Genomic DNA, 25,844 nt, shown 5'->3' with positions numbered 1-25,844 from the left:
GAAAAAAAAATGTGTATTTAACATGAACACACAATCATTTGGAGAAAAAGAGCTGCTCCTTTATTCTGGTTTTCTCCTTCATTTCACTGTGTTCAGACCCTCCCGGATGTCCAGCTGCATCATGGGTGCAGCCCTGGGAGCTCTGGAGTACATGTTTCCGAACACCCAGGGAGCAATCTCAGTCCCACCCTTGCTGGGGTAACCCAGTGACAAGGCGGTCACTGACATGGAGGTGTCACATTCCGTGTATGGCAGCTGTAATCTGTAGCGTGTGCTCCACTTTGTTGACCCCAGCTCTCCTCCACGTAGATCCCAGTCATGTCTCCAGGCCATGTCTCTGAAACTTGATAGAGTATATTGCATTTCTTCCTGGGAAAAAAAAATTGTCCTTTATGTTTAAAATGATTTTGAATTTCTTTAAATCTTCTACCAGAATAAACATCTTTGGTCCCCTCAGCCATTCCCCAGGTGACATAGTTTCTAGAATTTTCTTTGTCCTTTCCATCTTTTGACACACTTACAACATGTCATGGTCCTCATGTAAATGTGTGGCCCAGAAACAGAATACTCCAGAATTTGGTCAGCTGTGTGGCCTAAGTGTGCATTCGCTGTTTGAATTATACACTGCTGGGTAAAACTGCATTTATAGGCAGGTAGAAACACTTGGTGCTTTTTACATCAGCTGCTTTTAGGTGGTTCTCATCTGTTCTGTATTTGAACATTTGAATTTTCTTTAATGACGCAAATGCAGGGCCAAATTTAACAAGAAATTATCCCTAGAATTTTCAACCATTTACCAACTAGTTGAGAGATTTTTGCATCTCGGTGTTGCTCTCTCTTACTTTATCTAGGCCTTCCAGCTTATATTAAATAAGTGTAACTTACAGGTCCTCCTCTAAATCATCGCACTCAAATAAACTAAATTGTACAGAACCAAGGACAGAGCCTTATAGCCCCAAGACCTTTCTGCAAAATGACTTTGAACCCTAATTCTCACTCTGGAGTTATTCAGCTAACAACATACGAGCTCCATCTCCACAAGGAGGTCTTGAAACCCTTGGCCTGTATCTTATCTGAAATCAGAATACATTCAATTCCATTTGCAGCAATCCTTTGCTTGGAAAACCTGTTTTAAACATAAAATGAAGTTAATAGGGCATGAGTTGTTTTGCATGCACCTGTACTGGCTCCTGGTAGTCATTGCTTTCTTTCCTGAATGTCCCAAATCCCCTATTTAACAGTTCTTTCTGCAGAATTTTCAGTTGTGAACATCGAGCTTAGGTCCTGTAGTTTCAGGATCCTTTGTCCCTTTGGAATTGACATTTGGCCTCCTTTAGTTTTCTGAAATCTCTTTCCGTTCTCTCTGATGTCTCCCAAACATGGCCAAGGCTTCTCTAATTAGCAGGCTCCTCTGTGAGCCTCTGGGTATCATTGTCCCGGGCTCGGAGAGTCGGGGTCGCTTAACAGAGACAGATGCCCACTTCTGATTCATCAGTTTTCTTGGGCTCTCTATTCCTCTTCACCTGGATTGTTCAACACTTTGTAAGAATATTTTTTGATGAAGACGGATACTGTGTACAAGTTGAGTGATTTGATTTTCTCAGCTACATGTTACTCTCCACTGCCTGATGGAGTTGGTGCTTAACAGAGTTTGTCAAACTTGTTGTGACAATGGTCGTCCTCACTTTTAAATTTCCTGAAGACCTGCACACCATCGGGTACCTCCTGCCTTCCTGTGCTTGTTTCTTTTGAGAGGAGGGCGGGTCCCGTCATGCACCTGTCTACCTTTTATACTTCCCTTCGCAAAGCCAAGCATGCACTAGTGATAGCTAATGACAGGGAGCCGCCTTGGCAGCCGTATTTGTTGGTGTCAATGTCCAACTTTGTTTCTTTCAACACCAAGATAACTGGTGATTGCATCACGAAGAGTTTATACTTGAATCCTTCTCATACCTCTTGAGCTGCACATCCTTTCTGGTCGTGGGTGCATACCTAAATATTTTTTTCCCTGAACTTTTTGAAGTCTAAAAATACGGATTTCATTGTGCCTAATCACCCTGCCTACCATCTTCTCCTGGGCTTGGCTGTTCTGAACCTTTTGGCCCCATGAGCACACTTATATAAGACCTTTGCTGATTCACAGTGAGCCCTTTGTAGTTAGGTCCAAAGAAGCGATTTCCCTCCATTGTTACTGAAGCAAGTCAAAAACGTATGACTGGCCTTTTGCAAATTGAGACTATCGGGAGGATTCTGCTCTGCCTGTGTTTCTGTTAGTGTTGTTTTCTGGCTTTGTGAAGGGAGCGTTCATGCATACTACCTACCTGCTTTGTACCTCCAATTCATTAACTCCAGGAAGAGATATGTACAGGAGGCCATTGCATTTTGTGCCAGTGATTCTTTGTTTTTTACGTATAAATATTAGCCATTCATAATTTGAAAATTTTACTTATTTGTAGGGATATCTAATTTTTCTTCCTCCCTTTCTCCCACCTTTCTTCTTCTGCCTACCTGCTAGCAGAGTTCTGGGTACTTGTACTAGGTGTTCATGCCACAAAGATGAGTAAAATGCAAGACCTGCCCTAAGAAGAAAATCTTCTGTAGCCAGCACTCTAGGGAAGCATCATCATTTCAAGCCAAACTTAGAAACTTGGGCAAGTAAATCCTATTAAGAGGGAGCTTTGGTCCTGTTGGAGAACCCAGGCATGTGTCATGCCAGAGTCCGGAAGTAACTGACCCGTCTCCCAGGGCCATGCTCCGCAGATGTGGGTTGAGTGGGTGAGCTGGGAACCAGCAGAATCAGGGTGCCCTTGGACATCACTCTTGTCAGAGATCCCCTTCTGAGGTCTGGCCATTCTGTCCATGCATCCATTTGATCACACTGAGATTCTTGACCTAGGTTAGTTTTTTTACCATCTTGCTCGCTGCCACCACGTACCTAAAAACATAATTAAACACCAAATGGAATTTGTCATTTTGTCTATACCATACAGACAAAAGTACACGGAAGGTATATGACAAAACAATAGAGCTTTCTGCTCTCACCCCTCCCATTTGCAGTGATTATTTGACACCTTTGGGTGGTGAGTCGAAGTAAACCAAACCACCAGATCCTCAGTTGTCAGAGTCTTGTGATTGCAGCTACTGAGCTCTCCTTCCAGGCTCTGGCGTCAGACTGACTTGCATCTGGGTGATCAGGGCAAGTTGCTTTATTTCTCAGGGCCTCTGTGTCCTTATCTGTAAAGGGCAGATAATGATACCAAACTGATGGGTTATTTTGAGGACTAACTAAATGAATGAATGCCAAGCTAGCTTTACTACCTGACATGTGCTAGTTGTTTACATGATAGCTGTTTTATAATGTGCATTTCTGAGTCAGCCCGCGTCAGCTGACATGGAAAGCCCCCAGCTTCCCCTCCTTTGTTCTGACACCAGCCTGCCTCCCGTTCTTCCGGCCCTCTGAGGACACACACACAAACAACTTCCCTTTTACCTTTTAATTTTAACCCTCAAATATTCTCATTTTCTTCCACCTGGTTTTAGAAAAAAGAAAGTCCCTTGTAGTGAAAGGTGGTGTGAGTATGTCCTTCTCCCGTTGCAGCTACGTGATAAGTATTGATTCTGTCTACATCTCTCCTTTACAGCACTTCTCGGTATCCCGCCAAAGCCCACTGCACATAAAATAGTCCTAACCATTTATACCCAAGTTTTCCATTAAGGGTTAGACTTTGTATATACAGACCACTGGCATCAAGATTTCTTCCTTAAAATAAGACCAGCACCAAATAAATACTTCTCCCCTGTTACTAGTTTGTTGTTTGCACATTTACTTCCTCTTTCATTCTTCTAGCATTTATTGGCTGCCTCCCCCCTCCCCCATATGCCAAGCCCTAGGGGCACAAAAATGATAAAAATGGACCTTATCCCTGACTAATATTGGTAATGTGTTGGTAATACTGGTATTATGCTAATCTATTGTAATGCTGTTGCAATATAGTCAAGCATATTACAGACAGTCACTTGAAAATTGAACTCAAAACCTAGTAGAAACACGTCCTTCAAAAGTACCTGGAGGGTGTGTGACAAAGGATTCGTTTATTTGAACATACTATAACTTTGCTGTTTTAACCTGTAACAAATAACACTTACAACACTACTAAGCAAACTAATGCATCAAGGGCACACAAAGAATTTAAATTGTCCCTGACTCACTTTTCAAAAGGCATATTTAGAATAAAGAAAAGAAACATGGTGGAAAGTGTTTAAGTACATATGATAGCAACAAAAGTTAAAACTGAAATCATTTAGATAAGCCACTAACAGTCTAACACTTTACTGGTGTAAGCTATTAGTAGCATTGCTTTTTAACCAAAAATGTTTGTTGCTATTAAACATACATAATACACTTCAGCTTGCTGTGGGAACTGTATGTAGTAAGTGACATTTATATGAGTTAAATGGCGTCTGCCTTCTGGCATCCTGTCTTACACATCTTTAAATCAGGTGGATTTGATCAGATTATTTGTAACTTCTCGTCTAGTTTCAACATTCTGTAATTCTAGGAATTAATAATGCTTTTACCTAGAAAGTGATGCAGACATAGGGAAAAAAGGCTTTCATAATTTTCAAGAAATACGTATCTGAATCAAGCATCTAAAGAAGGTGGCAGCATCGAATCCAGGGAGACAGGCTCCTCTTTTCATTTCTTTGTTACTCTGAACACTTACCCAGGGCAAGATTGGGACCACCATTTGCAGTGTTGCTCTTCTTTATTTAATAGTCTCAAGAACTTTATTCATGGTATCATTAACTGATTGCAGGTTGGCGGGAAATGCCAGAACCCAGGCGTGTGAAATGCTGCAGCAGAGCAGCACAAGTCTAGGGGCACTGCCACTCTGGGTTCTGTAGGCATGTTCCGTGGTGCTCACTTACAACAGAGTACGAATGATGCTCCCTAAATTGTGCCACATTTTGGCCCTGGGAGCAATGCTACATCTTTTTTTTCTCTTGGGTAAACAGAGTTTACTACATAGTTGATATCAACCAGCCGTAATACACAGGCTCTGTACTTTACCATTATTTGTCGCTGTCTCTTCAGTGGTGATTTTCCCCTCTAGATTAGAAAGCATTTTTTAGATCACAACAAAGTCATAATGTTGAAAAATTATGAGCATAAAGCTACTTTTCTTTCTGTGGTTGTCTCAAGTGATGTCCTAAAGCTTTTCAAGCAAACTTACAAACCCTCACCCATCTATAAATAAAATGTTTCTCTCTTTTTTTTTAAACTTAATAATTATTTATTTCTGGAATTTTTTTTTTTTGTCTTTTATTTTTAATTGAAGTATAGTCAGTCAATTTACGATGTGTCAGTTTCCGATGTACAGCATCATGTTTCAGTATATACATATACTGTATATACTGAAATACATGTAAATACATGTATTTGAATAGATGTTTCTAATCTATTCTGCTTTATGTAAATGTTTGCCTTGATATATTTGTCTGAAGAAAAGTCTGTAATTGATACATGGACCTAGGACTGTCTTAAAATCTTTTTTTTTTTTTTTTTACTTGAAATGACCTTTTTTTTAATTGAAGTATAGTCAGTTTATAGTGTGTCAATTTCTGGTGTACAGTATAATAGTTCAGTCATACATATACATACATATATTCGTTTTCATATTTTTCATTAGAGATTTAAAATCTTCAATGTTCTCTGTTTCTGAGCTAGATGATGGTGTTTGGATATAGTTAGCAAGTGCCAGTGTTTTGAACATTTTTCAGTGCTAACAGAGTAAGTTTTTTCATCCTACTATTTTTCTGTTAATATGGCAGTCTGATGAGAGTGGAGGAGTAAATAGCAAGAAAATTGACTGGTTCATTCATTCAGCAAATATTTATTGAGCACTCACTCCACGCTGAACACTGGTCCCTGCCCTAGAACTCCCTTCTGCTGGGAAAGAGAAATGGGATGGCATGCCCATGAGCAGTCACAAGGCAGGGCAGCACTGGGGCAGCCTGCCTGAGGTGTCACAGCCAATCTGAGATCTACAAATGCCCTATATTTTTGCTGAAACATAGCAGCCTTTGCTTGAAGTTCCCTTTCACTGCAAAGCACAGGGAGTTGAAGACAAACTTAGTTTCTATCAAATGTATTAAACTTAGTGATGGAACAGCTTTTGTTAAGGGTGAATGCCATTCTAGATTAAGGTCTATGCAAAAACTCCTTTTTCACAGGACCAGAAAAATAAAGGCACACAGATGCTCAGATTTAAAGTTTCAAGGAATTTAATCCCCATGGATGTTGACTCAAGTAGAAAAGTTCTCAGAATGTTTTTAATTCATCTATTTCCCAATGTAATCTACTTGGTGTGTCGACTTAACAATTTTTGCAATAGGAAAATGGATTTGCAACCTAGCTCTCAGTGTCAGAGAAGGAAACATGGCTTTGAAAGAAGGAAACATGGCTTTCTCCCTCCATCATCCCCTTAATAATGGGAAAAAGATGGAAAAATGATGACCTTTCAAATCACATAATTACAAATTTTTAAATGAGCCATTTAGAATTTCGCTTTTCAGGATGCAAATGAGTAATCAGTTACTTCACGGTGTGATATAGACCCATGAGGTTATGTTAAATACGTGTAATGAAAGGTTTATGATGATAACAAAGTAGAAAATTACACCATAAATCACATTTTCCTTTTTAAAAGATAGCAAGTTAAATATGTAAGTATTGCCAGCTAAGATTCACAAAAGATGCTATCTTAAAATGTTTATGTAAAACATAAACCCTTTTCACCTATTAATTGTAGTTAAGGTTTAATTTTAGACTATAAGATTTGTGTGTGGAGAGGACAAATGTGTTCTGTTCCTACTAGTAACTTATGCATTATTTATAATATTTAATGCTTAAAGGATGTCCCAGTAAAATAAAGATTCATTTATTATTCCAACAAAAATAGTTTCTGCTTCCCATCTTACCAGTCCGTGCATAACAGTAACCAGACATTGCCATGCTTTTGCCATCATCATATCTACTTCTGTAAATTGGATTATCTTTCAAACTCTGCATTTAACTTAAACAAGTTTCACTTTGCTTTAGTTACCTCACCAAGCATGCTTTTTCTGTTTACCTTAACATTTTTATTGTCTTCATTACTCTGTTATGCCCTACATTGCACCTTTTAAAATTTTTTTTAAAGGAGGAGGGTATATAGCTCAGTGGTAGAGTGCTTGCTTGGCATGCATGAGGTCCTGAGTTCAATCCTCAGTACTCCCATTAAAACAAATGAATAAATAAATCTAAAATTAAACCTAATCACCTCCCCCCAAAAAAATTAAGAAAAAAATTTTAAGTTAAAAATTTGAAAAACAAATAAAGTTTCTTTAGAAGACTTTCTGTTAAGCTAATAGAAGTTTCTTGTTCCAGCCACCATTTCTTTCCTTTTTTTCTGCTAAAATAATAAGTTATAACTGACTAACAGAGGACAGTTAAATATCACTCCAGATTCTGCTAGCAGGGGAGAGTTTGAACATTTCAAATAGTGCATAGTTAAACACTAATCTAGGTATTCTTTGGCACATATGTTTTTCAGTCAGTTAACTAAGTTCATCCAGATACCTGGATGTTTGTCAGTGGTAGGGAAAAAATGTCTAATTGAAACACTGAATATTTCACTTTCTATTATGTCTTGAGAGATACACCTTTTAAAGGAAAGGTAAGCAGTCCTTTATGCTGCATGTGGTGTGCAGTATCATATGGTAACATCTAAAAGCTCATGAAAGTAACATGTCAGCATTTAAGAAAGTGCTTGTCGTGGCCATGTGGTAGAAACAAACACATAATGAAATTTGGGGTGACCGATAAGAAACAAATTCCCCAAAGAAATGCACTCAGAAGAAATCTCACCCGCATCTCAAATCGTAATTAGCATCCGCTCTTTGGCCCTAGATGGACATACACATCAGAGATCTACTTTTTGGAGTTGGACTTTATCTTGTGTGTTAGTACCAACACACGAAGTTATGTTCTGAAAACCGTGAAAGAGCACAGTCTATAATTTTTAACCACTGCTGATGCTGTGGCAGTGGAGCTGAGAAGCTTCCACGCACGGGAGGTCAGAAGGTCAGGGGACGGTGTTGACGTGCTGGTGTGTCCTGTTCCGGCATCTGCAGAAGCATCATGCTGTCCGTGTGTCTTTGCAGGGGAGGAGCTTTGCACGGGCCTCAGACGAGGCTGCACCCTGGACTGCCCCTTCGGCTTCCTCACCGATGCCCACAACTGTGAGATCTGTCAGTGCCGCCCACGCCCCAAGAAGTGCAGACCCATCATCTGTGACAAGTATTGTCCGTTTGGATACCTGTGCGTATTTCTTGATTCAGAAGCTCTATTCTTAGTTATGTGGGACTTGATGAAACACCCGTTACCTATGTTTTGGGCTGTTTAGTATGTGTATGTGTGTGAATCAGGGGTGTACTGAGTCCAGAATATCTGTGCTTGTTTTGTTAGAGGAATCAGAAGGCAGGGAAAGGAGGTTATTTCCAGAGATGAGAATCAGGGTTTACTCTTTTGAAGATGAGCCAGAGACTTGTTATGACACTGCCCTTCAGGCCTGTTGGGTGAGATTGCCCCATAGCCAGGGCCTTTGGACACTGCCTAGGGGAATGGAACTGTCATGAGGTCCCAGTGTTGTAAGTGTTTTTTGCACAACTGTCCCAGGGACTATTCTGTGATAAATTACTCAATCCATACTTTTAAGATTAGTCAACAGCCACTCCTTGCAACACAGAGCATCCTTACCTGCCTTGCCTCCTCATCTTAACCTTGATGCTTATCTACTATTTATAATATTCTTTCTTTAAATAGCAGTAGATTTTATAAATTTCCTTGGAGATAAGGACTATGACTTGTATTTTCAAACACTGTTTATTGAATATTGATTTGCTCCATGAAAATCCAGATTATTCTTTGGGGAAGTAGACACTTCAGGTTGGTAACTGTCATGTCTGTATTAGCATCTACTTCTGTCTTTACGTCAAGTTGGTCCCTTAAAAATAACCTTTCAGAGTCTTTGCTTTATCATTTCTGCCTTGGTTCCCTTCCGTGTTGGTCTTTCTGCCTTTCTAACTTGATATGTTTATATAGTGCTAGTAGTTGTAAGAGACAGAGCTACCATCTCCTGCCCATCTTCTTAAACTCATTGTTTTTATTCTTCTCCGGAAACTCTAGTTTAGCGGGAATGGAGGGGGTGGCTTAATTCTAATTTTAACTGGATAATTAAGTTTAGAACGTTATTCTTAAAAATTCCCCAGTTAAAGTAATAAATCATCATTGTTCTTAATCCTAAAATATGATTATGATACCAACAAAGTATAGTTATTTCTTAGTTTAACTGCTTATGTAGAATGAAATATTATCATAATAGTAGCCATTACCACTTGCCCCATTATGACAGTTCAGAACCGAGGCTGCATTCAAGTCCAACCTTCATCTTGGAGAAACATCTCTTAGAGGATTGTAGATTCCACTTTGTATTCCCGTCGGTAAGCAACTTCAGGGAGGACCAAGTTGACTGTCATGGGCAAATAAATACTGCCTCAGCTGGAACATATGTTTCAAGGGCAGCCTCTGAAGGAGAGATCTTGGCCAGACACCACATGGGAGTGTTAGGATGAAGGCAGCCATTGATGTCCCTCGTACTCACCTGCTGAGTGGGCCGTTACTGTATTTGTGCAGCAAATGCTTACAGAAGGGAGGTGGGGAGGGGGAGAGGGATGGATGGGTGAGTAAATGAATAAACAGACCAATCCGTAAAGCCTTGGTGGTAGGTCTTGAAAAATGACATGAGTGTGAACCATTCGTTCAATTCATTGTTCTCCTGTATATTGACAGAAATATGTTGACCCTACTGTTCAGCACAAAATTTAGGCACTCTGGCTTATTAAAGGAAAAAAAGAAGTTCATCCAGCCTTTTCCCTTTATCCTCTGTGCTTCGGCCCTGACCTGTCGGTGGGGTATTTTTTAGTTAGTATTGTTTTCTGACTTAATGAAGTAATTACTGGACATTTACAACAGGGTTTCTCAGAGGTTTTATTCTTCATCAACATTTGTACAGCGTTCCCAGGTCTGTAGATCCGCAAGTTCTCCTTCTGTCTGCTTTAAGGTTCAGTTAATTTTTCACTAGCGTCTGGAATTTCTCAAGAGAATGTGGCTGTGTGAGGAAGTCTGTGGCCCTGACAAAGAAGGACTTCTGCCCCTCTTGCTGGCTTCCAGCACCGACCAGCAGTGTACTCTTCACCTTCCTCTTCACAGAACCGCACAGGCATCTTTGCGTACTGTGGTACCACATTTCCTAATTAAATCAACAGTCACTTCCTTAGGATTCTGATGGTCACATCCCAGAAACACTTAAGTGCTTGGACAGTTCTAAACCTTGGCCGTGGTGGGGGTGGTGGTCATGGCCACAGGGAGCTGTGACACATCACTCCAGGGGTTTTCGAGAGCAGAAAGTCAAGTTACTCTGCTTCATGACGATATCACTTCAGTGACCCTTGGTCTGAGCACTTGGGCATCCTTTGAGACTTAGATTTTCTGACTGCTGACAAAATTTTAATTACCCAGGAAGAATAAGCACGGCTGTGACATCTGTCGCTGTAAGAAGTGCCCAGAGCTCCCATGCAGTAAAATCTGCCCCTTGGGTTTCCAGCAGGACAGTCATGGCTGTCTTACCTGCAAGTGCAGAGGTAAGTGCCAGCACACTCCCCTTACCCACTCAGGGCAGCCAGAGGCACAGAAACGGAGAACAGACGGGCATCCTGTAATGCAGCGGTTTCAGTGATGCTGTGTCCTCTGACACCACTGTCACTCTCTAGGGGACATCCTTTGTCCTTTCCTCTCACTGGAATAGAAGCTCAGAATGGAATTGAAAGTAACAGGCAACACATGGACCAGAATGAATCACTTCTTAGCTCTTCAGTTTTACTTGTCTCAGGAACTTCAGCCTTATGCACCTTGACCGTGACCCCCATAGAGTCTCTGTCCAGCAGTGGATTGAGACAGTTGATAACGGCAAAGATCCCTTTTCAAGGAGCCCTCTCAGGGTGGGTGAGGCTAAGCAGTCTGCTTGTGTATTTTCTGGCTAACACAGTTTTCCCTGAGAATTTAGACTTCTGCTGAATGAGCACGTGCAGCCTGCAGTGGTGTGTGGGTGCAAATCCTGGATATGCCTTTTGCCTAGGACTTCCTGCTCCAGGGACATTTCTGAAGCTGTGTGAGCGCACGCCGTGCCGTGCCCGCCGCTTCTGCCCTTACCCCGGCTGCATCCCAGCTGCCCGCTAAGTTGTAGTTGTCAGCATGAGCCAGAGATGAAACAGTGAAAGATCCCTAAAGCTTGTTCCATGTTTTTTCAGAGTTGGACAGTTAATGGTGTTTTTAAGGGGTCAGAGAAACAGAAATCTAGTCACTGCTTCAATTTTTCTGCTGAACAAAAAAATCTGTTAGTTTGCAAGGGGCCCAGGGTTTCCCCATTGGATGATTTCTAGAGTGATTATTCTGCACATGTTAAACTCTGTAACATGTGCTATGAAACGGACCAGTGCTTGTTCATTGTATATAATAGGAGGACCTAGAACGAAAGGAGTAAAAATCAGCTATAGTCCCACCAATGGGAGAAAAACATATTTGCAAATTTTTTTCTGTCTTTTTCTTTTTTAAAAATGGAGGACATATTAACTTAAATTCTTTTCGTGATCCTATGCCATGTCGTGAACTGTGCTGTGTGGATGGGATTTTGGGTGGTTGGGTAGTGGAACCTGAAAGACACTACAGGCTGTTTTTGTGTGCAGTAGCTGCTCCTTTACCAGGCTGCCTTCTGTCTGTCCAGAGGTCCCTGCCTCCGCAGGGCCACCCGTCCTGTCGGGCACTTGTCTGTCCATGGATGGCCGTCATCATAAAAATGAGGAAAGCTGGCATGATGGCTGCCGGGAATGCTACTGTCACAATGGACGAGAAATGTGTGCTCTGATCACCTGCCCGGTGCCTGCCTGTAGCAACCCCACCATCCACCCGGGACAGTGCTGCCCGTCATGTTCAGGTAAAAGCTGGCTCCCTCAGCAAATGACTTCTGCCTGTAACCCTCGGGGAGGTGCAGGAGACGGCCCCTGGAACACATTTCAGCTTTCTGGTTTCTGTCCACATGGTCACACTGTCGGCCAGGCGCTGTAAATGATTAACCAGAGACCAGAGAATATTCTAAAGCTCTGAAACCACTCTCCTCATGTCGAATGGTTTACTTAATTATATTGGGCTTTGAACTACATTTGTGCAACAGTTTGTGGGCTTCTGCACTGAAAATCCAGCTCTCCGTTGTGTGGATGGTGTATTAAGGCTGAGTGTCTTAGTTAATTGGAGGGGCTTGATGCTCATTTTATTCCCTGAAAGCTTATTATTTATCAAGTAATTATTTGAGAGGGAGAGGATTATCATAGTCTGTAGCTATTGCATTTTTTTTTAATTAATGGATATGTAGCAGTCTTGCCAAATGGAGACATTTAGAGTGACCACACATCCAAAACATTTAAAATCACAATCGTGGTAATCAAGATAAGTTAGTAGAAGCGCAGAACAGATTTATAACTCATAGGGATTCAAACTGTGGTTGTCAGTAACAGTATTTATTACCATAATACATTGTCTAGTGCCTTTCATCCAAAGAGCTCAGCACAGTTTTATAGTTATTATTTGTTCCTCTGTGCTGGCCACTGAGTTAGGGAAAAATACATTTAGGCAGTTTTTCATTTGGAAAACAGACACAGAAAAAATAACTCTCTCACCCAAATTAAAATAGCATGTCAGCTGGAAGGCCAGGGAGAAGTGAAGTCTCCTGGTTCTGACATAGATTTCTTTTAAAGTTGGAAGGTGCTGTTTGATTTTGGAGTAGTAATTGTATTTCCTCTGGTCAGTCCTGCTTCTGTAGCCCCACCTGTGCAGCGGGTACAGTCAGGACCTGAGGCCAGGGCCTCTTGCGGGAAGGCAGGCCCAGCCTGGAAGGGAAGCTGTGCCACATGCTGGCCAGCCTGCACCTGCTCTGCCCACAGGGTGGGGGTTGGGGGAGGGACACCTGAAGTCTTGTTCAGCCCTGAGATTCTACACATCTCAGTAACTAAGGTATCGAATGACAGGCAGCCCCCACACCCTGCAGAGGATCAGACGACAAGATGACAGTGTTCTGTTTTGTTTTATTTTGTTTCCTCATAGTTAAGCCCAAAACTGTTTCCTTTTTCACATGTTTTACTACTTAAATATGAATAACCACCAGTGTCCACTGAAACAGAAGATAAGTGAACAATGTAATGAGACAGAACTCTGTGTTGACTCTTTGGGGAAGGAGAAATCATTTGTTCCAATGAAGACGCCATGCTTTAATTATAGGCATGCGTGTGTGGAGTGTGGCTTGCACCTGGGTCTTTGCTAAACTGTGTTCTCCGTGAAACTCTGAGTCCAACTGGGGGAAATGCAAAGCTATTACTCAGAACAGATGATTGGCTTAAACACTGAAAGACAGTGAAATCCAGTCTAGTTTTCTCTGTTAGAGAGATATGGAAAGTTCTGATGCAAACACACAAAATTATTGATGTATTGTGGCTGTGTGTATATCTAGATGTACAGGTATAAAAACATACATGTATTGATGTATATGGATGTGTAGGTTTATTGTTTCCAAAAATCTTCAGGAAGTTGCCACATATGGAGTCTTCTGAATGGACACCCGCTCCCCCCAGCACTGTTACTGTTACATTTATGGACTGCTACTTTAAAGAATGCTTTCTCTCCTCTTACATCCAAGGATCAGCTGGTTTTGTTTTGTTTTGTTTTGTTTTGTTTTGTTTTGTTTTGTTTTGTTTTCCTGGGATAGGTGAGCTCAGGAACTCTTCTGATAGAAGATTCACCAAATGATACTGTTTCTCAGATTTTTTTCCCCTGTCTTTCTCACCCTCTGCCTGTCAGTTTTTCTGTCACCTCCGTCTTTCTGGTCACTCATGTTTTTGCCTTGAGGCACACAGTATATATAGCAAAGGAATTCACAAGGTGAGACACCTGCAGACACACATTGTTTTTCTTCTGGCCACTTTCCTGTGTGTCAGCGTTTTTAAGGGCAGCAATTGTCAATCCTCTCCAGGTCCTTTTGGAAGCCTGTTGCTTTCAAAAGGGAGGCTTTTTCCATCATGAGTTTATTGATGCTCTTTGGAACAATTTTTTCTTTTTCTGTAAACCATGAGAAATGCACTTTTATCTCATCCCAGCTCAGTTTTCGTTCTGATTCTCTTCCTCCCTACTTTCCTCATATACTGGAAAGTTTGCTCCAGTTGCATATGAATATTAGTGTTGGCGAATGTCGGTTTTCTGTGATATGTCCACTTGTCAAAGTTCCAGTCCTTACTAGTTCCCTTGAGATAAAGCTGTATTAAGAGTTACCTTCTTGGCTGGAGATGCGCCCACAGCACTCTCTCGTCAGTACCGCTGACTCCCGGGCTGACCACTGCTTTGAAAGTCACCGCCCGGGAGTTCTTGGGAGATTTCAGCTCTGAGCATCTCTACACAAACAGGGCAGTTCTTTTCTTCTGGGGCCCGATTTCCACTGAGCTCCAAGCGTGAGCCCGCCATGGTGTCTCCAGACGGCTTCTCGGCAGGGTTCCACACTGTCAGCACCTTCTGGTAACGCTTGTTGTATTTGGATGACACAGCTGTGGTCCTTCATGCTTCTCATTTCCCCAGCACGACTCCAGGGCAACTCCCAGAACCTCTCTGGACATTTTCAACATTAAATTCCCTCTCTATCATTATCATCTCAGCAGGAGCCCCAGATCACCTCTCCTCTGGGGAAAGAACTCGTAGTTATCATCAGCCCCCGAGCGTTTACCTCTCCTGATAGTATCACCACATAAATGTTTCGTCTCAGGTGAGGGTTCAGACTGTTGGTTCTGAAAGCATTCCTGCTCAGTCTGCTGGCAACTGGTCTAGATTGGGGTGTGTCCTGCTGAGCAGCAGGACTTACTTCTAAGCCTAAAAGGACTCAGGGTCCCGGAGATAATGGAGTGGATGGGGCACAAATCAGTGGGAAATCGTGTTTAATCTGGAGATGTAGCCATGATCCAAACACAGACGGAGGTTCAAATCTCTTGTCTGCCCTGAATACTCTGAGCTCTCCGTTTCCTCATATGCAAAATAGGATAATAGTACCTATTCACAAGGCTGGTGTCAGGAATAAAGGAAGTAACACATTAGCATGGAAATTGGACCACAGCGAGCATTCAGTAGATGCGGGATCTTTATTCTAGACAATCCTACACATTCACAGACATCCCCTACGAGGCCCCTGTTCTCTTCAACAGTAGGAGTCCCTGTAACTTAATCCTCTCATCTGGTTCTCTCATTACTGTCGGCAAACTGGAACCACTTGAACCTCACTTCCTGAAGCTGGCTCTTCCGCTGCTGCCTTCTACCTCTACGCGTGGGATGTTTTCTTCCCTGTTCTCTTGATAGGGACAGAGAGAGAGGGACTCTACAGCCAGTTCATCTTCTCTGTCCCATAAAGCCCACAGCGCCGTGTTCTTCAAGAGCTGACAAGACTGCAGATGAATAATTTCTTGCGTTTTGGTTTTGTGTTGTTTCCCCAGATGACTTTGTGGTGCAGAAGCCAGAGCTCAGCACTCCCTCCATTTGCCACGCCCCTGGGGGAGAGTACTTTGTGGAGGGAGAAACGTGGCACATCGACACCTGTACTCAGTGCACCTGCCACAGCGGCCGGGTGCTGTGTGAGACGGAGGTGTGCCCGCCGTTGCTCTGCCAGAACCCCTCGCGCACCCAGGACTCCTGCTGCCCTCAGTGTCCAGGTAACCGGCGGGCAGGAAGGCCATGGCCGCGCCTGTCACTCTGCGGCCAGCAGGCCCGGTTGAGCCCCGTGTGGGACTGTGCCACACCCATAACCAGGAGCCCAGGCAGGAGCACCTCACAGCCTGCTTCCTAAGTCCATTCCCTCCTGTCGACCACATACTTGTGCAGTCAGTGTGCCTCGCACTTGAGGTGACCGGGAACAAAAAGAGAGATGTTTCTTTCTGACTCTTTTTGTTTTTCCTTAACTCTCTGTCTCAAACTCAAGAAACAGTCCTGCTGCGCCAGAGTATTCCCAGTGACTTTGCTAGTGTGAAAGTTATCTTTGTCTTTACAAAATGTGAAAGAAGTTATTGATAAATAACATAAGTAAAATTATTCAAAATGTATTAGGGCAGTAAGGTACTTTGAGAATGTTAAACAGAGGGATTGCTAAAATATGCATAACGCCCACCTTCTCAAATCGGTGACATTTAATAAGTTAAGATCCAAAAGTATTAAGTGACTAGCACTGCATATGTACAAAGAGTATTCTTTTCTTTTCTTTTTTTGGTTTTTTTCAGTCCTCAGATAATCTGGCCTTAGCAGGTAAATTTATGGTCATGAAACAAATATAAGGAATTTTTGTCAAGACTTTTAAACGTAAGTTGCTGATTTTGCAACTAAAGTAGCAATTCTGATTAACACGAGAATATATGACTTTTTTCCAAAAGATGCTTAATTTGTATAAATACAGTTACCAAGTTGGCAGCACCCTAGTTTTGTTGTTGCACAGTCTTCTATGTTTTCACCTTGAATCAGTAATCATTTACCTTCTAAATGTATATTCTTAGAGTATTTCCGCTCAGTAAAACATAAATCCTTGTATTTTATTACTTTTTTATACTGGATTATCTAATCAGCCGGCCAGAATCTATTGTTCTGTCATCATAGAACCGGCGTGGTCAGTGTCCAGAATTTATGGGTTCACATTGATGATATTTTTAATTGCATCCGATGAGACTGCAGGGATAGCCACGTTATTTGCTGCTGCTGAGAGATTACCATCTTAGTACAGAATCTTTGGTGTAATTTGCAGCCATGTTAATCAGAAAGGCTTAATTGGTGCAACATCTTTCCCAGTATGAGATATGGCTCAGATGTATTATGTCGCTAGGAGGTAAGCTAGTCCCTGCTATATTTTTATCATCACTCTTTTACTTAGACGCAAACCCTCTTGATGTTCCCCTGTTAGTATGTAACCACGACTATTCCCATCCTCCTGGCAGAAACCACTTTGAGTGGTCTCTTCATTGGTGATCATGAATTTATGTCCATTTTAGACATTCGTTTTACAAGTACTTACGGAGTGCCTGTATTGAGCCAGGGGGATCCTGAGGTTGATGAGAACAGACCCAACTCCTGTCCTGTGGAACAGTAATCCAGAAGAGCTGAACAGTCCAACACTCCACGTTTACATAAATCATCACACAGCCAGAGGAGTGCCTGGAAGGGAGAGAATTCAGAGCATATACAACCCAGGAAGGAAACTTCTAACTAAAGTGGGAAGTGCCTCTGGTGCCCCTTGTGTCAGGATCCAAGGGCAGATACAGGGATTGGTTTAGGGGAAGGGACTCCATGACCACTGGCCCAGATTCATTGGTAGGACACCTGACTGGACTCAGAAGTTCAGCCCAGGCAAAGACCAGAAGTGGGACTCCTGGTTTCTTAGAGCCGGGTCTCAAGGCAAGTGCGCATTTGCAGAGGCCCTGCCCATTCCGGCAGGGCAGGGCGGCGGCCTCCCCTCAGGAAGCGGGCTCAGGCTCCCCCTGTGTGCCTGGCTTTGACTTCCCCTTTATAAATTTATGCCTGGGCAGCTCTTCCTTTCTTTGCGTGTAACTTGAGAGATACTTCAGTGATTGCCTTCTTAAATGCTAGGTCTGTTTTCTAGATCAGTATTCCAAGGGTTACACTTACATCTGTGAATAAGGGTGTATCTGGAATGCTCTTGTATTTTAAAATCAGTCACCGACCCCGTTTTTGATCTTTCAGAACTTTCCATTCACAGTTGTGTTGCAGTGAAAAAGAGAAAAAAAGTCTTAAAATTCAAAACATTGATTTCTTCACATTACAGTAAATTTCAATAGCAGCATTGACAAATGGTGTATTTCACATCTAGAAGAATACCACCTCTAATCTTAGGATACTTGCATCCTAAAGCTGCCTCAAAATGATGTATATGTACAACTAGAAGAGCTGCACTGCTCGTGGCGATTGCATCTCTGAGGATGCCCTGTCCTTCCCTCTGTCCTGTCCTGGTCTGGTGCAAGGCAGAGTCTAGACACAGAAGTGGGTTCATGAAGAAAGACTGAACATCCCTGCAGGTGACGGAACTTCACCAAAGTGAAAAAGGCAGAGGGGATAGAATAGCGCTGCTTTGTTCACATTTTTTAAATTCTTTTTCATTTTTGGTTTTTCAGAGTTAGAAAGAAGTATAGCATAGAAGAGAGAAGGGGCTGGAGTAGAAATAAAAAGAACGAATGAACACCAGTGAAAGAACTGGTAAAATCAAAGTAGGTGAGTTAATATGAGAAGTACAAAGAATGGCAGGAAAAAATGGGAAGAGAGGCCAAAAGAAGGAAGATACTGTGAGCAAGGTTCCCAAATGACATCTTCAGCCAGGGTTCAGCTAGGAGTTTCCTGCCCCGGGGGTGAAGACTTGCAGACTACATCTCAGCCTCAGCTCTCCCTCCAGCACCGCTGGCACATTCCGATGTCCTCTGGGGTCCCCTGCAGGCCGCGGTAAGAGGCCTCCAAACTCCAGGATATTCGTTTCAGCTGCTGTTTCATGGTTCCGTCGCTGCTGTCCCTGCTTCCTCTTCTAAATTTTCAGGCAGCAGGTTGGAGTTGCTGGCAAGAGCTAAGCTGTCATAACCGCCAGAAACCTCATGGCAATTTGCAGGGCCCAGTGTAGACCGGAGGGAGTTGTCCTGATTTCCAGCCAGATCAAAAGTTAACATCCGTCAATAGCTTAAAAAGAAATCATCCCTAGGCCTGGATGACTCAGAGAAGGCCCCTGAGGAAGTAATCCCGTTATCTCTGGAACCTTACCTGGGATCGGACCTAGAGCACGTTCGGAGCAGCGGAACCAATTGTCACTGCCTTCGGGACCGCTCATAGGAGATGGGATTACACGCTTTGGGCTCAGAGCCCAAAGTAAAGCAGCTGCCTTATTTCTCAGACTCTTCTTGTCAGATCCAGCTTGTTGGCTGTAGGGTGTGTTCATGAGGTGGATGGGAGGAAAATGTGACACTTAGAGCTTCTGCATCACTGTGATAACTGCACGTGTATAGAACAGCAGAATTCAGGAAGTTGATTCTGAGAAGAGCAGGTGATAATTCCTCTAACCATGTATCCAGTGAGGAAATGTGGTTCTCTTAGAGGTTTGCTTGGGGGCACCATCATGGCTGTTTCTTGATTCAAGTGCAAAGGTGGTTGAAGAGCTCTCTCGTCAGCGCAGTTGTGACATTTCTGCACTAGGACTCTCACTTTCCTTTGTTACATCCCCGTCAGTTTTCTGCTTGAGCTTACAGCTTTCAAGTAATTTCAGTGAATGCCAAGACCCCAAGAGGAATCTGAGCTTTCTGGTGATGTTCTGTTTTGGGGTAGGGAACACACAGGAGACGTGCAGATGATTGCTCTGTGGGCACATCCTTGGGAGTGAGTTACACTTCCCACCCTCTTCCAGACAGTAGTGTGAATGCCTGCCCGTTGGAGTGTTACACAGAGGTGTCTTTTGATCGGTGCGGTGAAAATTTTTTTGGGTACTGATTGGTTAGGACTGCACGTGGCTGCAAATAGAAAACTCAGCTACAGTTTATAAACAGAGGTTATTTTTTACATACATTATAAGAAGCTTGGAGACAGATGTCAATCACGCTGATTTAGCGTCTTGGTCATGTCAAGGCCTCTCTCTCACAGGTATGATAAGGATATTAATAGCTCCAGGCAGCACACTCACGTTCAAGGCAGGAAGAATGTGGAAAGATGGTGGTAGCTTCCCATCTGCCGCTCTTTTAGGAAAATGAAACCTTTCCCTTCCTTAGCCAGTGAATTCCATTAACCACAGCTCGGTGACGTGGCCACCCCTAGTTGTGCAGGAGACTGGAGAGGCAGGGAGCAGGGCTGTCCTGTTTGACATATCCCCCTTGTGATCCAGGTCCTCAGCCACCCTCCCACAACCCTCCTACCCACCCCAAAATCAGGATTTTGTAAAGCTAAGGAAGAAAGGTAAAGTGAATGTTGTGCAAAGAGCTCACAGAATCCCTGCAACAGTTCTTCTGTGGTCTTGGTGGTTTTGCTTTACAACTTTAGACCCTGTCCAAGTCAGACGTGCTGTTTCGTGACGGAGTCGGTTTTCAGGAGGCCCACAAAGCCATGGAGCCTGAGAGCACTTCGCAAGAGACAGAGCAGAACTCCCTGTGTTCCCCTGTGGGTGGCCTCCAGCAGCTTCTTCTCCCTGACCTTCTGTTCGTTTTTCCAGATGAACCTGTCCAGCCTTCCTCACCCCATAATGAGAGCGCGCCTAGTTACTGCAAAAACGATGAAGGGGAGATATTCCTGGCCGCTGAGTCCTGGAAGCCGGACGTGTGTACCAGCTGCGTGTGCATGGAGAGTGTAATCAGCTGCTACTCCGAGGCCTGCCCTTCAGTGTCCTGTGAAAGACCCGTGTTGAGAAAAGGCCAGTGTTGTCCCTACTGCATAGGTAAGACTGAGAACAAAAGTCCTTCCTCTCTCCCAGGGACCACCAGATCTACGCTGACAGCCCCTTGCCTAGATCAGTTCCTATTTTTGAAATCTGCTTTTCTGGTTGACACACCACACAGACCGAGGGCAGTCACGTCAGGCAGAGGGAAAATGTGGAAGATGGGTTCCCGAGATAAGCATACCAAGAGTACAGCAGTGCCCTGTCCGGATGTTGTGATGTTACAGTGCAGTCACGTTCTGTGGGGCCTCTTTGCCATTTCAGGATTTCAGTATTAGATCTCTTCCTTCACCCTGTTATGGACAGTGGACTGTTTGTCCATGTAGAAACACCATGTCCCATATCAGAGTACACTTCGTGCCTAAAGCTCCCCGCCACCTTGACATCAGCTAAATACCAAAAACTAATTTAATCTTCCAGTTACTCCTCTGTCTGCTGACAATTGATTCTGTTTAAACCATGTGATTGTCCATGTTGTGGGCTTAGGGACACAGAGTGAGAGCTGAGTAACTGACAGCCCTCTCCTTCATGTGACCCACGGGGGTACAGCTTGTGAGCAGAGGACATATGTATATTGGCCCCTGACGTCTAGATCGAAACCATGCCTGTGGTCACAAGCCAGATGCTGTTCTGGAGTCTAGAAGGTGAGGCTCAGGCAGCTGGCAGCTCTAATAAAGATACCGTCCCTGCTCCCAAGGCTCTCACTCTCTGATTGCTTTTGCCTCAAGTAAAGCTCATACAGTCAAGTGAAAGACAATGACATGTCTCGGTCCAGTAGGAAACCTGGAATGAGAGTTAGCAGGTGGAAAATTAACCAAGCTGTATTAATGGCAGGCATCGTGCATTTATTGTTGAAGATTTTTGCATGCTTTCTAGATGTGAGTCACCGCATCAGGACCGCTCCCCATCCTTGACAGTGACCTCTGACCGTTAGGGCCACTGCCTCTGAACACTCATTCTGTACATTGACATACAAAAGATGGAAGATATTTTTAAAACACAATTTCTGGTCTCAGTTTTACAGAGCTTGATTTTCTCAGTAGTGGTCAGGGAGTATTAAAAATTATGTGTGAAAGATAGATTCTCTTCTCTTCATAGGGTGACCGTCTATCCAATTTATTCTTTAAACTTTGCTTTTATGAGTGAAATGGGGGCTGTTAATTATGATGGAACCATGACTTTAGATTGAGAGTGTCCCAAGCAAATGTTTGCCCCATCTTTAGTGACTGGGACTTTGGGTTCGCAGTAACACCCATAAGCTTTGTAGCGCCTGAGTGGAGCCAAAAATATCAAGGCTTATATCCAGTTTATGGCTGCATATCTTCTCAGAGACCTGACCAACATTCATTTGGAAAATGGCACAGGCTTTGGTGAGATCTGAATGAGAGGTGTGACCAGGCCACTGTTTCAGGCCGGGGTCTGAGGGAGGCGGGAGTGTACAGCCAGGCCCACCATATTCAAGTATCTAAACTTCATAAAGAAGCAGTTTGTGAATCAGCCAGGGACCCTTGGCTCACACTGGGAAACCAGGGCCCAGGAGGCCGGAGAATTCTGTTTTACCTTCAGAGGAAAAACCCAGAGTGAAATCTCTCATGTGTTGTAAACCCTCAGATTTTTTTTTTTTAAGATGAGAAAGTTCCTGTTGTGTGTTGCTGATTAATTAGTAAATGTGTGATTAGTAAATTATTCAACTAGTAAATTTATTTCTATGTGATAATAGTAAATTGCTTCTCTTTCTCAAGAGACGAATTTAAGAAATTCAAAATTATGAAAAGAAAACGCACAGCATTAGTATTCTGTGTTCTTTGTCTTTTCTTTTTATTTTCTTTTTTCTTTGGCCTTCATACTTTCCTGTTCTAGCTCCTGCATCACACTGACTATGCGTTCTGTAGTGTGGGGACAGAAACACGACTGTGGCCCCAGTTTGTGATTTTGATTTCAAGTTAGATTGTAAGCACTTTCATGAATTTGTGGTTCATATAACCTCATAATGATATAGTAGAAATTCTGTTTCTGTTCTATCTTCCCCCACAACTACCCCACCACCACCACTGATGCAGGTGTAACTGTATCACGTAAACCTGTGACACATCTTCTGGGGAACATATTGGGGCGTCTTCACACTTGATGAGCAATACTGTGTGCTGTCATTCTCTCATTCACCTTAATGCCTCATACATGTTTTATCACTGAACTAGTCATTAGGACCCTCTCTGCGTCATACTTCTTTGCATATAGCCTTGTCAGATGGGCCTTCACCCTTTCTCCCAGCTTAGGTCCGAGCATGTGAAGTCAGGTTCAGTTCATGACGTGATGGGGCATTTTCTGACCCTCGAGTTTGCTCCCTTGGTCTCTCCAGCTTACTGTCTTATCAGCCTGCCATCCGTGCAGTCCCTCTGTAAGGGCACCAGGCCTGGGCAGCGCTAGTACAGTTACCAGCTGTGCCCCGGTGGCAGTGCCTGCCTCCCCATCCAGCTCACCCAGCAAAAGAAAAAGATGGGAGGACCATCATTCTGCATGTGGTAAATGAGCATCCGACTGTTTCTCAGGCCCCGGGGACCAGTGCTTTCACTCTGTCCTGTTTCAGGCTTTCTCAGGTTGAACCCAGCTCCTTCTTTGCCCAGGTGATCTGTTCCCAGGGTCACGTGTGGCTTCCCCCAGCCTGCGTGCTGACCTCGCTGTGGCTGCAGGTGTCCTCCCTGGGTGAATGTTCTCCCTCGTCAGTTCAGTACAGATCTCTGGAAACCTCAAACCTTCCCTTTAATCTGGCTTCATTTTTTCGGGATAAAACCCCTAAACAAAAGCATGCTTGCTTTCACCTTGTAAAGTAGCCTTTTTACTTACCACAGGAGGATTGGAAAGGGGTGATCCTACTAAAAGTAGTGTAATTACATCTGTTTGTGTTCCTTTCAGATAAATTATCAAGTCACTAAAGTGCAAAGATAATGCTCCTCTTCTGATGTGTGAAGGCCTCATATTATGTGTGCTAATTTAATAGAATGTGTAATGCAGACATAATACGATTGATGATTAATTTTGAGAAGTGAACAGCTTTGTCTAATTACTTATAATACCCATCATTAGGGAATTCATCCTTGTACTGGAAAGAAACTAAGCAGTAATTACCCAATCACTTTAATGGGACGGACATCTTCTGACTTGCTAAGTTTTTATATTCTGGCTTCCGACACAAATACACACAAACTTAGATTTTATTTTCATAGGCTTTTTGACTGTACTGATGGCTTAAAGAATAGGGAACGAGCATCACAAGACGACTTGAGCATAAATCAGTGCGGGGATAAAAGGCCTGGTGCGAACTGTGATGTGTGATGGCAAATTGGGTGTGTGGTTCCTTAGAAATAACAGGTGCCTTTACTGTGCAAGGTTGTGTCTGTGGCCTCATCACTGACCACGTGCTACTTGCCTTTCCGAGAACCTTTCTGGAGCAAAAATTATTTCAGTGCTTCAGTGAGCTCTTCAGTCCAGAACTCTTAAACCAGCAGCCCTTACACCACACGACTGCCTGTTCCCATGGGGATGCCTGTCCTGCCCACATCTCTCTTGCTCTGATGGTCGTGGTGGTGATGCTGCTGCCAAGGGCTCGACTCCAGCAGCTTCTGACAGCATCCCAGCAGAACGTCCCCTTGTCTAAGGGTGCAGTCATTCCTGAGTGTTCTATTCATATGTAGTATGAGTATATTACATATATATTATGTTATGAAAAAATTGTAAAGAAAGAGCACTACATTGATCATAAAGCTCTTTCTCAACTTTTAACATATGGGATCTTCAAGCCCGTGTGGTGGCTACGTCATACCTGTTGACATTGGAGATTTGGATGCTCAGATGTCCCCTGATGAAGCCAGCCTCACTGAACAGGGCTGTTCTTGAGTAAGGAGCTCTTGTGTTGGCCAAGTCGTTGAGTATGACTTGGTGCATAGACTATTGTTTTGAAACTTACAATTTGGCAAGTATTTTTATTTATTTTTAACCATGTGTTATTTTAGAAAATACTGGGGATCAGATATTTAGAGCCATATTTGTTGGCTGGAAATCGCTGAGTCGGCGCATCGTTCTCATGTAAGCTTTTGTCAGAGGTTAGTTGCTTCTGGATGACAGTTGTTTGTGCTTTGTGTGTGTGTGTGTGTTTACGCACATATATTCATAACTTGATATGAACAAAGTTGTGCTACTCTGATTATGTCTTCAAGTTATATCTGGTATCTTTTAAGTGTCTAAGTATCTCATATCTTTAAGGATCTGTGAAAATGAGTTCTGTGATAGATGGTACATGAAAAAATGATTTTCTTGTAAGTTGTACTTCTGTCTAATTAGAGGTTAGCTATTTTTTATATTTATATGTATCTTATATGAATCCTTGAGGTGGAGCTCTCATGTGGAGTCTGGCCGGCGTGGCACTCAGTTGTGATGGAGTAATTATATTTCCTCTCCATAGTGATCGTCAACTAGTAAATGATTAATAATACTTCTCCTTAGTAGGGACAATGCCTGCAGTTTATATGAAGTCAGTCTGTCATACAGCATTCATTTTTGCTTAGATTTATGTTTATTTGTTGAGGTATCTTTTCTTAGAAATAAATACAAATAGTGTCTCTTTGGAACATCTGTTGATCTTTGTGTATTTAACTCAGCCCAGGAATCAAACAGTAAATATTTAATTCAGCATCTCTAAGATGTACAACCCACGGAACTAAATGTGGTCCATTTTTAAGTCATCAACGTTACGATGCTGGCATCTTCATGGGAACATTTTTCACAGCTGTTTCTCCAGTGTGTTTTCGTAAAATTAAATACTTTTGTTTATTGGAACAAGAACATACTTTGGAGCCAAGGAGTACTTTATGACCCCATCGCTGGCACATGCTAGCTATATGTCTAGGTGATAGGATGGTGATAGCTATATGTCTAGGTGATAGCTCAGTTTCCTCATCTGTAAGATGGGAATAAAATATGGTCCCAGGCTTCACTACAGAGCTGGGAAAACTAAGTGACATTAATGCACACGTGAAAGCTTGTCCAAACAGTCAACAGGGCGTGAATGTATATTGGCTGATTCGGTCACAGCTCTTCTAACATGAGGACACCTGACCTAAGGAACATGCATCACGTGGGTTCTGGTGTCCCCCTTTAAATATGCACCTGCCTTTCTGTAAGAGAAAGCCTGGGGTATCACGTCCCAGTGACGAG

At 42.9% G+C, this 25,844-nt stretch overlaps 1 protein-coding gene and 1 long non-coding RNA gene across 4 annotated transcripts in view; one reads left to right on the top strand and one right to left on the bottom strand.

Annotated features, from left to right (window-relative positions):
- Positions 1 to 25,844, top strand: part of CRIM1 (cysteine rich transmembrane BMP regulator 1) — a 186,615-nt gene that overhangs the window by 136,479 nt on the left and 24,292 nt on the right. For all 3 annotated transcript variants that reach the window (XM_010999649.3, XM_031466837.2, XM_031466836.2), the window contains 5 exons: positions 8,206 to 8,362; positions 10,622 to 10,743; positions 11,883 to 12,092; positions 15,676 to 15,891; positions 20,412 to 20,633. In XM_010999649.3, coding sequence (XP_010997951.3) covers positions 8,206 to 8,362; positions 10,622 to 10,743; positions 11,883 to 12,092; positions 15,676 to 15,891; positions 20,412 to 20,633 — 927 coding nt within the window. The remainder of the gene's footprint in view (positions 1 to 8,205; positions 8,363 to 10,621; positions 10,744 to 11,882; positions 12,093 to 15,675; positions 15,892 to 20,411; positions 20,634 to 25,844) is intronic.
- LOC135323080 (uncharacterized) lies at positions 65 to 17,553 on the bottom strand. Its single transcript, XR_010384228.1, has 4 exons — positions 17,235 to 17,553; positions 3,043 to 3,234; positions 2,735 to 2,935; positions 65 to 369 (listed from the first exon to the last, which is right to left on the bottom strand). It is a non-coding gene; the product is annotated as an uncharacterized LOC135323080 (long non-coding RNA).

Source organism: Camelus dromedarius, chromosome 15, assembly GCF_036321535.1.
Source record: "Camelus dromedarius isolate mCamDro1 chromosome 15, mCamDro1.pat, whole genome shotgun sequence".
Taxonomy (NCBI): Eukaryota; Metazoa; Chordata; class Mammalia; order Artiodactyla; family Camelidae; genus Camelus; species Camelus dromedarius.
This window is presented reverse-complemented; position numbering and strand designations above follow the sequence as displayed.